This window comes from Salmo salar, chromosome ssa16 (assembly GCF_905237065.1).
Source record: "Salmo salar chromosome ssa16, Ssal_v3.1, whole genome shotgun sequence".
In the NCBI taxonomy this organism is placed as follows: domain Eukaryota; kingdom Metazoa; phylum Chordata; class Actinopteri; order Salmoniformes; family Salmonidae; genus Salmo; species Salmo salar.
In genome coordinates, this window is record NC_059457.1 from 45,235,832 (window position 1) to 45,252,017 (window position 16,186).

General features: G+C 42.3%; 1 protein-coding gene across 3 annotated transcripts; it reads right to left on the minus strand.

Moving 5' to 3' along the window:
* Window positions 1-6,350: 6,350 nt before the first annotated feature.
* Window positions 6,351-12,624, minus strand: LOC106574070 (ELAV-like protein 1). 3 transcript variants are annotated; one of them, XM_014149608.2, is made up of 8 exons: window positions 12,432-12,624; window positions 11,588-11,647; window positions 11,309-11,386; window positions 10,955-11,129; window positions 9,899-10,002; window positions 9,056-9,209; window positions 8,625-8,850; window positions 6,351-7,629 (listed from the first exon to the last, which is right to left on the minus strand). In XM_014149608.2, exons 2-8 carry the CDS (start codon window positions 11,621-11,623, stop codon window positions 7,302-7,304), a joined length of 1,101 nt encoding a protein of 366 aa, XP_014005083.1. In that variant the 5' UTR covers window positions 11,624-11,647; window positions 12,432-12,624; the 3' UTR covers window positions 6,351-7,301. The 3 variants fall into 3 exon arrangements, with proteins under 3 accessions (XP_014005083.1, XP_014005082.1, XP_045553274.1); XM_014149607.2 differs by having other exon boundaries at window positions 10,931-11,129; XM_045697318.1 differs by lacking the exons at window positions 9,899-10,002; window positions 11,588-11,647; window positions 12,432-12,624.
* Between the last annotated feature and the right edge of the window lie 3,562 nt (window positions 12,625-16,186).

Sequence of the window (16,186 nt, forward strand, 5' to 3'; positions counted from 1 at the left end):
TGAACAAACATGAAGTCACGCAATATGTCTACGCGTGGAAAAGTGTGTGGGTGTGTGAGTGAATATTGCCCAGCACAGCTGTTCCTCTACATACTAATGGAGGGAATGATCTGTGACACAGCTCTCATTAGCATGTCTGACTGCCAGGTACAAAACACAACACAGCTAGTCATTACACATCAACTGTGAGTGTATGTGTATGTGCATGTGTGTATATGTGTGTGTGTGTGTGTGTGTGTGTGTGTGTGTGTGTGTGTGTGTGTGTGTGTGTGTGTGTGTGTGTGTGTGTGTGTGTGTGTGTGTGTGTGTGTGTGTGTGTGTGTGTGTGTGTGTGTTTCAGAGCATTTTCAGTGTGTGTGTGTCTGTGTGTCTGTGTTTGGGAGGGATGTGTCAGATATGCATGACTCTGTCAGTGAGTCATTAGCGTGCATGTTTCAATGTGTACATGTTTCTCTGTGATTCAGTGTGTGTGTGTGTGTGTGTGTGGTGTGTGTGTGTGTGTGTGTGTGTGTTTCAGAGCATTTTCAATGTGTGTGTGTGTGTGTGTGTGTGTATGTATGGCAACATCTCCCGTCTCTGCGTGTCTGTCACAGTGTGGCACACAGAGGATGGCACATCCCCCAGAAGGTTAACTAACTCCACGCCTGTCAAAATACACTCCTACCATATCCATCTCCCCACAGAGCCCACAGTCACACACACACACCCCTCCCCCCACCTAGACACACTCCCCTGAGGGCAGTGCGATTGGGAGCCAGAGGCGTCAGAGTTCAACACCTGGGACACACACACACGGACACACACACGGACACACACACGGACACACACACGGACACACATACGGACACACACACGGACACACATACGGACACAAAAACACCCCCCATCCTCCTTGCCTCAAGCCACTGTAGATGTAAACACATGGGCTAGACTCTGTGTCTGTGAATGTCTCCATGCTATAATATCCCTGATAACACACACATACACAAGGTAACAGTGGAGTGGACGGCTGCATCCCCGCACCAGATCCAGTGTGGTCTGCTAGGTATTTATAGAAGAGCACAGCAAAGGAGAGGAGCCGACATCACTTCCATGAAACAGAAACACACACACAGAGAGAGAGAGAGAGAGAGAGAGAGATAGATAGAGTAGGCGTTGATGAATCATACTCCTAGAACAGGAGGGAAAGATAGAGAACACTCATTTACAGATGCCTCCCCTCTCTTTTCATCCCTCTCTCCTCTCATTCACCCACCCCCAACAATCCACACATAACCTCTTCAGAGGAGAGAAAAAACGAGGGATGACTAAAGCCTGTAGGTCATGTCCTGCCTACGTCTAGAATTATACAAAAAAGGAAGGGGAGTGGGGCGGCGAGATGCTATTAAACCATTATGCAACTGTAATACAACCATAGTACCCAGGGGTAAAGTAGCATTGGATTTCCTGCTAACCCCATTGACTTCTGAGAGAAACAACATGATGCTAAGCATCATTCAGCATGTAAACACTGCAGGAAAACCCCACACCTCCGCCCACTTACACCACTAAACCAATAAAGAGGGTGTGTGTCCTGAACGCAGTACACTGACCCCATTTAGCCGTGTTTGTTTGTTTAGGAAACACATGAGCTCATTGCTGCATCTTCTAACGACTAAGGCTAAAACCTCTCAGCGGTATATTAGTACCCCTTAGAGAGTGTCTCTGTACACATCTCCAGTCCATAAAGAAATGACAGACTGTTCTCTACGGACAGTAAAGCTCCTTTAAAACAACAACAATACCACAAAATAGTCGCATGAAAAGGAAATAGGATCATTGTGAACCTCTGATGTCTTGTAAAAATAAACGGAGCGCCATGCTTCACTGTGGAGAAAGTGGCAGTTTGGAGCACAGACAGGCATAACAACAGATCCACTTCCTGTGTAAAATAGAAAGAAATCATAAGTACATTGTCATGAGAGATTGAGTATGACAGAAATATGACAAGTGATTTCAGATTTAATTGTGGGCCTATGGTCCCCTTTAGTTTTCTGAAATACAATTCCTCAAATGTGTACAGTATTTGAATAAAGGGCGAATGGACAAAATGCGCTTTAACTTTTGACAACCAAATGCCTGTGTCCACTTGGCCGGCTTGCTTACAAAGAGTAAGAACCTGCTGCTAGATGTCCCTGTGTCTGTCCCTGTGTCTGCCTGTAGGTTTTGTTGAAGGTGGTAGAGAGCAGGAAGTGAGGGGTGGGACTAATGGACCTGGTTTAAGTGTAAAGAATGTCCTCTGAGTGAAACCAACTTTCCACCTTGAGGGAGCTCAGCTTACTATCCAGCGAGTCAGAGGACAAAACTAGGAGACTGCATGGCCATATATGGTACACAGACCAAATAAAACCTGCAAAAGAGAAGCAAAACCACAAAACATGATGCATATCGCCATCTAGTGGACATCTAGAAACCTTCAACTGAAATAGATCAAAATCAAATTTGATCAAATCCTGTTTTTTATACAAAGAAATATTTTAAAATAGACTTTTATGGAAAGTTGATCCGTGTAATCGGACCAAATCCTGGTCTGGTCCTGAGTAGAGCAGGAGAGGCGCATGCCACTGCCTGGTGAGCAGTGCTCGACTTGGGCAGGAGCACACCGGGGCAGGAGCACACCGGAGCTGAGTACCGGCACTTAAAATGTTCTACTGCATCGCAGTGCTTGAGGCGTCACTAAAGACCAGGGTTCAATCCCAGGCTGTGTCACACCCGGCCGTGACCGGGAGACCCATGAGGCGGCGCACAATTGGCCCAGCGTTGTCCGGGTTTGGGGAGGGTTTGTCCCATCGCGCTCTAGCGGCAACTTGTGGCGGGCCGAGCGCCTGCAAGCTGACTTCGGTCCCCAGCTGGATGGTGTTTCCTCCGACACATTGGTGCGGCTGGCTTCCGGGTTAAGCAAGCAATGTCAAGAAGCCATGCAGCTTGACAGGGTCGTGCTTTGTAGAACGCATGGCTCTAGTTGCAGCGATGGGACAAGACTGTAACTACCAATTGGATCTCATGAAATTGGGGAGAAACGCGGGTAACAGTAAAACAAATGAAAAATTATCAACTGCTTCAGCTCCTGTTCCTCTTATAGAATAATTAGCTCAAAAGTATTGTGGAACTCCTGCACCAATATAAACGGTACCAGCACCCAAAATGAGTACCGCAACCTATTTCAGTCCAAATCAAACACTGCTGGTGGCAAAATTAGGTCACACTGGCAAGAAAGGGAAAGAGTTCAGCACATAATTCTTTTTACATAATGATTCTCAGGCCATGTGTACAGCTGTTTCCGGAAGGGTGGGACTCAACAGCAGCCCCCAATTCAAACCCTCTGTAACACCAACAACAAACACTGGAATGCTAGAATAGGCAAGCCATTTGTATACCTGGCAGGCTAAAACTTTGTGACCTAGTACAAGGTGTCCTGCCCCCCCGGGTATACGTTTTGGTGTTTACCCTAACACAACACAGCTTATGCAAATAATACAATCTTGTTGAGTTGGTTATTTGAATCAGCTGTGCAGTGCTAGGGCAAAAAACTAAACTGACCCCAGGACTGAGTTTGTGAAACCATGACCTAGTAGGCATTATAATAGGCGTACTGTGCTCTAATCACACACAAGCCTTACTGTAGATAAAGCTGTAAATGGACTTTGAAACTCCCAGATGCTATTTAGGTCAAATTAACAAGAAAATCTCCTGGAATCCATTGTTATGCCCCATTTTAAAAAACAGATTGCATTATAATCAGGGATTTAACAATTCCACGCAAGCATTTATACACAACAGGCTGTTTATTACAGTTGGCAAACATGTTGAGATGTGGAAAATAAACTTTTGACCTTTGGAAAATATGCATTTGAACTTTTAATGTACAGTGATTTGGCAGTGGTACTATGCTGCCAATACTATTCCGCTCAATAGAATAACAAAAAATATGAATTCTCAATGTTTTAATATATTTGCGTGTGAGCCCTTGGAAGAGGATTGCCTAATCAGGTTTTTCCACAACTCGACCATCTTGGGTATAAGGCTGTATGAAATGCAGGTTCAAGTTCTCACTGCACACACGTTAGATTAACGCTATTATTACACCCCCTTGTGGCCAAACACTGAACTAATCTTGTATGTTGAGCTCTTCAGATATACCACACTAAACATCAAAATAGAAAGTAGCAAGTACCCCATTATGTATCAACATCAAGTGAACAATGTTCAGATTTTTATCTGCAACAATATTTACTGACGTGTTTAGTGTCCAAGAATAGTGGTCATCGTTTTCACCATAAACCGATACCTGCCATTCCAGGTGTCAGAAAATGGAATAAAAGTTATATATACTGCTCAAAAAAATAAAGGGAACACTTAAACAACACATCCTAGATCTGAATGAAAGAAAAAATCTTATTAAATACTTTTTTCTTTACATAGTTGAATGTGCTGACAACAAAATCACACAAAAATAATCAATGGAAATCCAATTTATCAACCCATGGCGGTCTGGATTTGGAGTCACACTCAAAATTAAACTGGAAAACCACACTACAGGCTGATCCAACTTTGATGTAATGTCCTTAAAACAAGTCGAAATGAGGCTCAGTAGTGTGTGTGGCCTCCACGTGCCTGTATGACCTCCCTACAACGCCTGGGCATGCTCCTGATGAGGTGGCGGATGGTCTCCTGAGGGATCTCCTCCCAGACCTGGACTAAAGCATCCGCCAACTCCTGGACAGTCTGTGGTGCAACGTGGCATTGGTGGATGGAGCGAGACATGATGTCCCAGATGTGCTCAATTGGATTCAGGTCTGGGGAACGGGCGGGCCAATCCATAGCATCAATGCCTTCCTCTTGCAGGAACTGCTGACACACTCCAGCCACATGAGGTCTAGCATTGTCTTGCATTAGGAGGAACCCAGGGCCAACAGCACCAGCATATGGTCTCACAAGGGGTCTGAGGATCTCATCTCGGAACCTAATGGCAGTCAGGCTACCTCTGGCGAGTACATGGAGGGCTGTGCGGCCCCCCAAAGAAATGCCACCCCACGACTGACACACCACCAAACCGGTCATGCTGGAGGATGTTGCAGGCAGCAGAACGTTCTCCACGGCGTCTCCAGACTCTGTCACGTCTGTCACGTGCTCAGTGTGAACCTGCTTTCATCTGTGAAGAGCACAGGGCGCCAGTGGCGAATTTGCCAATCTTGGTGTTCTCTGGCAAATGCCAAACGTCCTGCACGGTGTTGGGCTGTAAGCACAACCCCCACCTGTGGACGTCGGGCCCTCATACCACCCTCATGGAGTCTGTTTCTGACCGTTTGAGCAGACACATGCACATTTGTGGCCTGCTGGAGGTCATTTTGCAGGGCTCTGGCAGTGCTTCTCCTGCTCCTCCTTGCACAAAGGCGGAGGTAGCGGTCCTGCTGCTGGGTTGTTGCCCTCCTACGGCCTCCTCCACGTCTCCTGATGTACTGGCCTGTCTCCTGGTAGCGCCTCCATGCTCTGGACACTACGCTGACAGACACAGCAAACCTTCTTGCGACAGCTCGCATTGATGTGCCATCCTGGATGAGCTGCACTACCTGAGCCACTTGTGTGGGTTGTAGACTCCGTCTCATGCTACCACTAGAGTGAAAGCACCGCCAGCATTCAAAAGTGACCAAAACATCAGCCAGGAAACATAGGAACTGAGAAGTGGTCTGTGGTCCCCACCTGCAGAACCACTCCTTTATTGGGGGTGTCTTGCTAATTGCCTATAATTTCCACCTGTTGTCTATTCCATTTGCACAACAGCATGTGAAATGTATAGTCAATCAGTGTTGCTTCCTAAGTGGACAGTTTGATTTCACAGAAGTGTGATTGACTTGGAGTTACATTGTGTTGTTTAAGTGTTCCCTTTATTTTTTTGAGCAGTGTATTTTTTTTAGTCTGTCTCCTACCTGTTTTGTTCATCGGGTCAGTGCACTACACCACAGCTCTTTCAAGAAGTGTGTCAAACCCACTGGCCACGCATGGGTCTGCAAAGCTTGGGCAGGCGAGGGCATCCCTCTAAACTGTGAGCCCCTTTCCAGGAGCCCAACATTTGGCCTCATGAGAACAATGGTAAGTAAGCAAGTAACCCCATACATAGACCTCCTTCAGTAACTTGCTTTGGTTAAATTTAACTATGCAGGATATGCCCAGGCAGGGCCTTCAAATTCAAATAAATCATGCATAAAAAAACAAATGAAGCTAATTATGGAGACATTCAGAGACAAGTTGGAATGGTATTTAGTCATGTTAATGAAACGGTAACTTTCAAATACAATGAACCAAACTAAAAGCGAATTTCAACTTTTATTAAAAAACTGGAACAAACCAAAAATTTCCACCAAATACAGTTTAATGGCTAAAGTAAATCAAACAATCATGGAAAACAAGTTGACATTGAAAGGCAGTTTCAATAAAAGAAAAGATCACTTGAAAATAGAAAAGCATATGACTGTATTTATCAAAATTACAGTTCACAGAATATTATCTTCTGACCAACTGAATCATTTAAATCTTCCCTTTAGTTTGTATCACAATTCAGATTTTATGGTTTAATGTCTGAGGGCATGTATAAATAGAGGAATGGGGAAAACACATTTATCAGTCCTTTTTCTCTTAGATCCCAAATTACACAGCAATCTATTTTGTACTGAAATGCATTGCCAGCACATGGCCACTTCCACATCTAGAAGGGCATGCTTTATCTAATAGTCTGTAGATTTAGAACAGGACTTGTGCATGTTCAAAATGACACTTTCTTAGAACAGGAGTGTAGAGACTTGGGCCTATTGGGAATCAAGGCCTAGCTTTAAGCCATTTTATCATGATCGGTGCTATGTTAAAAAAAATTGAGAAATGGCAAGCATGTAGTAAGCAGAGCATTAAACATGGCAGGAATTTGCATCGTCACCCTCAACCATGTATGTGGCACACTTGAAGTAGACCAACATAACCCACAGATCATTAAAACATTCAAGAATTGGTCAACAAACTTCCTGTACACTTCAGAACACCCCCAGCAAAAAATATTTTAAAAAATACTATGGAACAGGTTATTTTTTGTCACAGCAAGAAGTCTACTTTTCTACTGGCTAAGATAAAGATCTAAGTGACAGTTAGCATAGAAATTAAGTTACAAGAACCAAGGAGATCTCCTTCCAAGAACAAATGTGTAGCCTTCCCAATATATTGTTTAACCCACCCCAGTAAGAATGGAAAACAAGCACCCCTTCACCCTTTTCAGTTTACTTGTGACCCCCCTTGCTGGTTTTGAAGGAAACCTGCAGGATCTTGTCTCCAATGCGGTAACCGTTGAGGCTGGCGATGGCCATGGCGGCCTCCTCGTAGTTGGTCATGGTGACGAAGCCGAAGCCTTTGCACTTGTTGGTGTTGAAGTCTCGGATGACCTTGACGTTGGTGACGGCTCCGAACGGCCCGAACATCTGCCACAGGATGCCTTCGTCAGCGTCCTGGCCCAGGTTGTAGATGAAGATACACCATCCAGCAGTGGAGTTCCCCTGAGCGCTAACCGTAGACATGCCGCTCATGTGGTCCACACTCATTGGAGAGAACCTGCCAGTGGCACAGAATGAGGGTTCTTCAAATGCAACACCATAGATGCCCGAAAAATAACCCAAAAACATATGGCTGTTGTCCAAGGAAGTACTAAAAGAGACTATAAAAATAAACAATTCAGGGGTGTAAGTCTTTGGGATTCTAGTCTTGACTCCCCAGGATCACAAAATACCCTTGTTTAACAACCGGGCACTAGTGCTGAGGGATTAGTGTTTTTCTAGGTTGGTTCAATTATTTAACATTTTTGGAAACGTTAATTGAATTATAAAATCAAAACGTTAGCTTTTTAATGGAAATGACCAAAATAGTGAACATTGAATTACCAAAACATTTAAAATATTCCATTGTCTGTCAGGTCTACATTGGGTAGCCTAGACTTCAATAGAATAGGAAATTGCCCCCCCCCCCCAAAAAAGTAATATTTCAGTTGTGTACATCACTTAGTTTATTTGATTACTATTATTCATCTTTCCTTAAAGTCACCATCTCAGCTCACACAGTATCAGCCAAACATTCTCTGTACTCCCCAGAAATCCCCTTTAGTTAGGCTAACCGCAGAGCTGTCTGACGAAATAATTTGACTAATTCTTCAAAGATGGTATGGCTTAATTTCACAAACTGTCCCTCTTGTCGTTGTGTACATTATTTTCTATCGCAGTCTATGCGGTACCGTGTGCATCTAATGTAGAAGACGGAAAAGTGCATCCATCTCTGCCTGTGCCGAAAAAACAGGTGCAACGGATTATGGTCAATCTGGTTAATTACCACATTTCTGCACTGAACTAGGTTGAATATTTGCTCAGCCTAGCACAGCACCCAACAGTTACTGATTTCTCTAGAAAAACAGAGTTGGGCTCACAAAAACCACATGAAATTCAAGTAATTGAACTAACGTCGGTCGTTTAATAACCAAAAGAAGAAAATAAAAAGTTGAAGCGCTCAGCACTACCGGTCACTGACATGGATTGTGTGTGTAGAGCAGTCAACCATACCTGAATCTCTGGGCCTGGTGGTGTACTGGACCTCCAAAGCGCCGGCCCTGGTTGTGGTAGAGCTGGTTGATGAGCTGGGAGTTCTTGGCCTGGTTGGGGCTGGCAGCAAACTTCACTGTGATAGGCTCCGAGGCACCCGGGGGTTTCTGCCCGTTCAGGTCTTTGATAGCGTCCTCCGCCTCGGCCCGTTTGTCAAAGCGGATAAAGGCCACACCCCTGGACAGGCCTGAGAAGCAAGGGGATGAAATGGAGAAGTCATTAATGGAATAGGCTGAAGACGCTATTAGACACTGATTTGAAGTCTGTTGAAAATGTACACCCAAATTGTTAGGATTTGGAGAGGGGTAAAGTCTAGCCGAGTGATATCCTTGGTGCTCATTTAATTGATTATACACAAATATTTCTCATTCAGGCTGCGCCTGCCTACCTACCAGAGGCCTGATCCACCAAGACACGTGAGTTGATGATGCGGCCATAGCGTGTGAACATATCCTCCACGTCTTTCTGTGTCATGGTCTTGGGCAGCCCACTAATGTAAAGATTGGCATCCTTAATACCGTCAGAGCTCGGCCTGGCAAAGGACACCTGATGAGGAGACGGCAGGTCAGTTTCCATTCTGAGTGCAATTTAAAGGAAAAACTATTATTTAAAAAAATTAAATACTTTGGAATCAATTTGACAATTACACACATTTGAAAAATAAAATAATAAAAAGATTCAAAATGCCCAAATATCTCGCATTGAAATTTTCAAGCAAAATAAAAGTACAAAAAAGATTCATTTTCTGATAATTCAGTCACATTGCTCAGCAGCTATTTAAGTAATAAAAGAAAGACCTTTTACTTAATATTAGGGTTGTTTTAAAAAGTTAAAAAGCTATAAAAGGAAAATAGATGTAATTGCGAAATTATGCAGGGCTTTGATTCGGCACAACGTCACACTCAAGCAATAACCAGTAGTGTTATATAAAAAAACAAACGTAGTCTGAACAAGATGAATATACGCTTCAGTATAAATATGTGCCGAAAATAAAACCATGTCAGGTTACCCGCACAGGCAAATTGCTTAAACCAATATCGCCAAAAACGATAAATTATAGAACAAAAAAAGTTATTTACATGATTGTTTAAGTAAACATGTTACCCAAATACCTTCATATCCTTTTGCAAATAGACACTTTGCAGGAGGGCTCGCCCTCAACTGCCCAGGGACTACTTGAGGAACATATCACATCAGTTGAAACATGAAAACAAAAACACCTTATTGCACGTTACCTTGATAGTTTTAGACTGTAGTCTCAGCCCATTGAGGGTATTGATAGCCCTTTCTGCATCACTAGCGTTAACATAGTTAACAAATCCGTACCCTAAACTGTGGCCTAGAGAAAAAAAAGGAAAAACAACAAAATAAAATAACAAAAGTTTGTCCATTTCTACAGATTGGATACCAGTCTTCCACGGGAGATATCGGTACAATGCATGCATTTTGGCAAAAACATTTGCAAAGGAAAACATTTTCTGCTAAATATGGCCCAAGAAAAAAAAGAAAAGCTGATCCACATTGAAAAGTCTAAATGAAAATATCTTTCTTCTTAAACTAACAATATTAAAACGTTGGCATTCTAGCAAACAAAAAGAACACTAAATTGAAGGAAAACAATTCTTCTGTCTCCAATAAATATAAAAAAAATGTGAAACTAAAAAAGACAAGAGAAAACTACATAAAATTCCATTATATATGGTCCACAAAGAAATGCATTTTGAGATTGGGTCTACATATGTTGTAATCACCAGATCTAATGACATGGAGCAGCCATAATTCCCAATGAAATAAGAAAACATCTGCAAAGACCATGAATATAATTCCCAAAGACCACCATTTAAAAAAAAGACACTAAAGTAAAGTTTAAAGAACAGATTTAACAAGATGTATAGCACAGAAAAACAGGAGTTGAACAAAATCCCAAAGAAAAAAAGTCAATCTCTGATCCAACACTAATCAGCGAGTCTGCAACACACAAAAATACTCTTAGCATCTAAATACATTTTCATAAGAATTGAGGAGGTACACATGAGTTATATACAAAGTAAAAGACAATTGCGGTAACCAGCAAATACCGCATTGATTTTACAGATTAGTAATCGAGACAGAAAATCTTGGTAAAGTCAAACAAAAATAGTTGATGTCACAGACTTTTGTAGTGAAAAACAAAAGAACACATGTGCAGACAAACACTGAGAAGGCCGGGGCATTGTTTCTCCTCAAAGTAAGTGAACCGAGGTCAAAAGAAAAGGGTTTGGACTCACTCTGGTTTTTGTGATAGGGATTACCTGCCACTTTATCGCGGATGAGTTTGGCAGACTCCACCTCGCCGATGCTGCTGAAGAGACTCCGCAACTCGTCCTGACTCATGTTCTGGGGCAGGTAATTGACAATAAGGTTGGTTTTGGCATCTTTGGGCTCATCTTCCATGTGTTCGTCGTAACCATTATCATAAGCTTCTTGCTATAATTTCAGGAGAATGGGATGGGTGTAAGTACGCTGTTATAAAGACATCTAGAACTTTATGAAAGATGACAGTTAACTGGTTCTGTTCTTAGAGAATGCTGATCATGTCTCAAAAGAACAGACATGCAAAACAGAATGCTTTTCAAAATAAAGCCAAAGTTAATCTGTGGATTTACCTTCATGTTAATTGAACCCTTACTGACATGCTGTTGTGACTCCCTATTGTCACCCTGACAACTCTGTACCTCACACACCTGCAAGAGTAAACACTGGTTAATTCACAATCCTCTGCTGCAGACAACAGAACACCTGAAACCATTAAACAGATCCCCCCCCCACCCCAGTTATTTTGTGTCCATTTCACATTAATACAATTGAGGCCAAACCATCCGAGCAACAGCACACAATATAGCCAACTACGAAATGACTTCAAAACACTTAATAGAGCAACTCACTTTGAGGTATCTGATGTGTCCCCTTCTGACTGCCATGTTGATGCTTCACAGATGTAAATTCTGAAAATATGGGGGGGTTACCTTAGTTACCTGAACACAAAAGCAAGTTCATGATTTGGTTGCCTTTGTCGTGTCCTACTGAACACGACGCAAAGGGCTTGATGACTAGGTTTAACTGAATTTATTGAACCAGTGTCATTCATTTGGAATGTGTTCGGTCAAGGACGGGTCTCTTGCCCTCTTGGCTCGATGATACTCAAATTCAAACGGCCCCCTTTGGGTTCTCGAGTTAGCTCGATAAATGGTCAAATTGCAAAGAGGACCAAAACATAATGAACTATTGTAGCTAATTAACTAACGTTAACGTTCGGTAGCTAAGTGAAGCAATGTGGTAACGTCGTTAACTATCTAGCTGGCTATTACAAGCTAATGTTAGCTTACTAGCTAGCAAGCACTAGCAGCGTGGGCGTGACAACTTTGGACAACGCAAGGACTAAATGAACTCGCTAGCCAAATGGCTAGCAAGCTAACGTTAGCTACGAAGCTATCTTTGGTAATAGCATAACGTTATATACTTACGCAGATAGCTAGCTAACATTATCTAGCAGAATAACGTTTAGAAACCATGCCTTGAATCGGTCAAGTTATACCATGAATGAGGTATTTTGTAGCACAGATATTCTAAACAGTCTTCGGTAGTAGCGTTCGCTAGCTAGTTACTACTACTACTACTAGGCCGGTTTTCTGGACCGCATGGCACATAGCTAGCTGACGTTACTATCTAACTAACGTTAATCTGCGAACGAATGGAAATATTGGACACTAAACACATTGGGAAACGTACCTGCTTTACCGATACTCCTGTGATTAATAATAGGCCAAAACGGACCTGGAAACAAAATCAAAACAAATTGACGGTGTCCTGGCTAGCTAGCAATTTTTGTCTTCGTCCAACAAAAGCAAACACTGGTGCAGCTACTAGCATCCGCGGACAGTCACGTTAGAACAAGTAGCCAACGTCACAGCTTCTCAACACACTAAACCCCGCCCCCCTCACCAAAGGCGGCAAAGTGTTTTCTTGCAGTTGATTGGGTTTGATGGTTGTCCTTCAAGCTCATTTTTATCAACTCCACTAAAAAGTCTGCAAAATACCGAGGTAAAGTTGGTTTTATATTCACACATTCGGACATTCAACAGACATTAGCCAAAAGCCATTTAAAAAATGTAAACATCAATAACTAATTCACCGTTTGTCACAGAATCATCAAACAAGATATGATTTATTCTATAAATGTCTAGCATACTTTTACCTTTGTTTTGAGGAAAAATTCCAGTTTTGATTTGATAGAGGGCATGTAGTCCGTCTAGAGGGCGTGTGGTCAAAGTTTTAACGACTATTAGAAGGGGCCTGGCAGAAAATTCTGCATCTTCAGTCATAATAAATTAGATTACAGGAAGAAACGACGGGACGAAGGGGTCAGGCCTGACTAACAAAGAAGACAGGTGGATGGATCATGAGGACCAAGACAACCAAGAGGATCAACATGGACATTCCACAGTGGAGATACGAAAAACCAAGAGTGAACCATAACATACACTACCATTCAAAAGTTTGGGGTCACTTAGAAATGTCCTGTTTAATTATTATTTTTTTTTTTAAATGTGTCCATTAAAATAACATCATATTGATCAGACATACAGTATAGACATTGTTAATGTTGTAAATGACTATTGTAGCTGGAAACGGCTGATTTTTTTATGGAATATCTACATAGGCGTACAGAGGCCCATTATCAGCAACCATCACTCCTGTGTTCCAATGGCACGTTGTGTTAGCTAATTAAAGTTTATCATTTTAAAAGTCTAATTGATCATTAGAAAACCCTTTATGTTAGCACAGCTGAAAACTGTTGTTCTGATTAAAGAAGCAATACAACTGGCCTTCTTTAGACTAGTTGAGTAGCTGGAGCATCAGCATGTGTGGGTTTGATTACAGGCTCAAAACGGCCAGAAACAAATAACTTTCTTCTGAAACTCGTCAGTCTATTCTTGTTCTGAAAAATGAAGGCTATTCCATGCGAGAAATTGCCAAGAAACTGAAGATGTCTGTGTACTACTCCCTTCACAGAACATTGCTAACTGTCTCTAACCAGAATTGAAAGAAGAGTGGGAGGCCCCGGTGCACAACTGAGCAAGAGGGCAAGTACATTAGAGTGTCAAGTTTGAGAAACAGATGCCTCACAAGTCCTCAGCTGGCAGCTTCATTAAATAGTACCCGCAAAACACCAGCCTCAATGTCAACAGTGAAGAGGCGACTCCGGGATGCTGGCCTTCTAGGCAGAGTTGCAAAGAAAAAGCCAATAACATTTTTTAAAAAGCCAATTGAAATACCCCTAAAGAAAAGTGTTTGAGTTCATGAGTTGTATAGGCATATCAATTAGAATTGACCCCAACCCAGCTCAGGTGGTAGGAAGCTCTCACATCCATTTATATGACAGTTTTATACTCAGCGAGCCCATCCCCGGATTTTGTGTTAAACGCTCTACAACAAAGCTTTCTTTACTGCCCAACACGTTAGGTAGTCACTTCATACAAGTATTTGGGATTATGGCTAGACGGTACACTGTCCTTCTCTCAGCACATATCAAAACTGCAGGCTAAAATTAAATCTAGATTTGGTTTCCTCCATCAATCGCTGCTCTTTCAACCCAGCTGCCAAACTAACCCTGATTGATGACCCTCATACCCATGCTAGATTACGGAGACGTAATTTATAGGTCGGCAGGTAATTGTGCACTCGAGCGACTAGATGTTCTTTACCATTCGGCCATCAGATTTGCCACCATTGATTTTTATAGGACACATCATTGCACTCTATACTCCTCTGCCATCTCTGTATAGTTGCGAGACCCACTGGTTGATGCTTATTTTTAAAACCCGCTTAGGCCTGACTCCCCTCTATCTGATATACCTACTGCAGCCCTCATCCTCCACATACAACATCCGTTCTGCCAGTCACATTCTGTTTAAGGTCCCCAAAGCACACACATCTCTGGGTCGCTCCTCTTTTCAGTTCGTTGTAGCTAGCGACTGGAACGAGTTACAAAAAACACTCAAACTGGACAGTTTTATCTCAATCTCTTCATTCAAAGACTCAATCATGACACGTACTGACAGTTGTGGCTGCTTCGCGTGATGTTGTGTTGCATTTGTGCTGTTGTCTGTGCCTAATAATGTACCACGTGGTGCTGATGCCATTTGTGTTGCTACCAAGCTGTGTTGTCATGTGTTGCTGCCATGCTATGTTGTTGTCATAGATCTATATTTATATAGTGTCTCTCTTGGCGTGATGTGTGTTTTGTCCTATATTTTTATTTTTAATCCCAGCCCCCGTCCCCGCAGGAGGCAGTTTGCCTTTTGGTAGGTCGTCATTGTAAATAAGAATTTGTTATTAGCTCTCTTGCCTGGTTAAATGTGAAATAAAAGAAAAAATAAATGGTTTCCAGCAGAGTTGTGTGGTTGGAAATCCCATTCATCCCCCAGAGCGGTCTTTGTGCACTATGAGGCGTTATACGTGTCTATACCTCGATTGAAAATGTAACTAACAACTGATAAGGCAATGCCGCAATAGAGTGATTATTGGAAGAATCTTAACTGCTCATGCAACGAGAAGCGGAAATGCCGACTGCTATGAGAAACTTCAGCGCAAACTTATTTGGGAGACCGTTATGTTGTTAGTTACATTTTACAATCGAGGTATCGACATGTTCCGGCACTCAACCTTTCCCATCTCCGCTAAAAATCGCTCAGTGCTCACACAAAAAAATAAATGCAGCTCCAAATATGCTCCATTCATTTTTTGTTTAAAAATATAACTTATTAACAAACACCCCATCTACTTTTGTGACTATGTACCATTTGCTTTTAAAGTAGGCTATCGTAAGAAGCTTTAATATTTCAACAACATGTTGTAGGCTATTAAACAAGGACCTACCTAGGTGATAGGCTAGGCACTGTTAAAAAAAAAAAAAATCTAATCTATTTTAATGATCAGGTACTTCAGTTGTAAGTGGCTCTGATGCACTTACTGATACAAATGTAGACTCCACTTCTTTAAACAATAGCCTAAATAGAAACCAAAACGTCTCCCGTGCTGTTGCATGGGCTCCTTCATTGTCTTGCCATCAAAACACAGGCTGTGACCTATTTCTTTGCTGACTCATAACAACATCTCTGCACATTAGTGGTGAGGTAACCTAAGTAAAGGCAACAGAATAGGCCTAATTAAAAGAACTGCGATGAAGGAAATGAATAATGCTGGGCAGAGCATGGCCGCTGAGCAGTACCTGACTGAGTACCACAATATGAGTCATAATACCGACAACACCTAGCGGTCAAACACGGAAATGCTTACAATCGTTTTTCCACCATTAATTTTCCCATGGGGTATTTTAGAAACACTTCAAATAAGGGCTGTGTTTTATGTAGGCCTACCCTGGCGTGACGTTTTGATAACATTGTAAATCTCTCTTGGACAAGGTGACTTTTTAATGAATATATTCGCCTGTATTCACCCCCCCAATGAAATGCAAATGAGTT

Bases quoted from the DNA above. Each gene is read 5' to 3' on its own strand.
- LOC106574070 (XM_014149607.2), bottom strand. From the start codon at position 11,623: ATGGCAGTCAGAAGGGGACACATCAGATACCTCAAA. The intron at 11,130-11,308 runs GTAAATCCACAG...CTGAAATTATAG, and splicing joins AGGGTTCAATTAACATGAAG to CAAGAAGCTTATGATAATGG. The intron at 8,851-9,055 runs GTAGGTAGGCAG...CTTGCTTCTCAG, and splicing joins CTTGGTGGATCAGGCCTCTG to GCCTGTCCAGGGGTGTGGCC.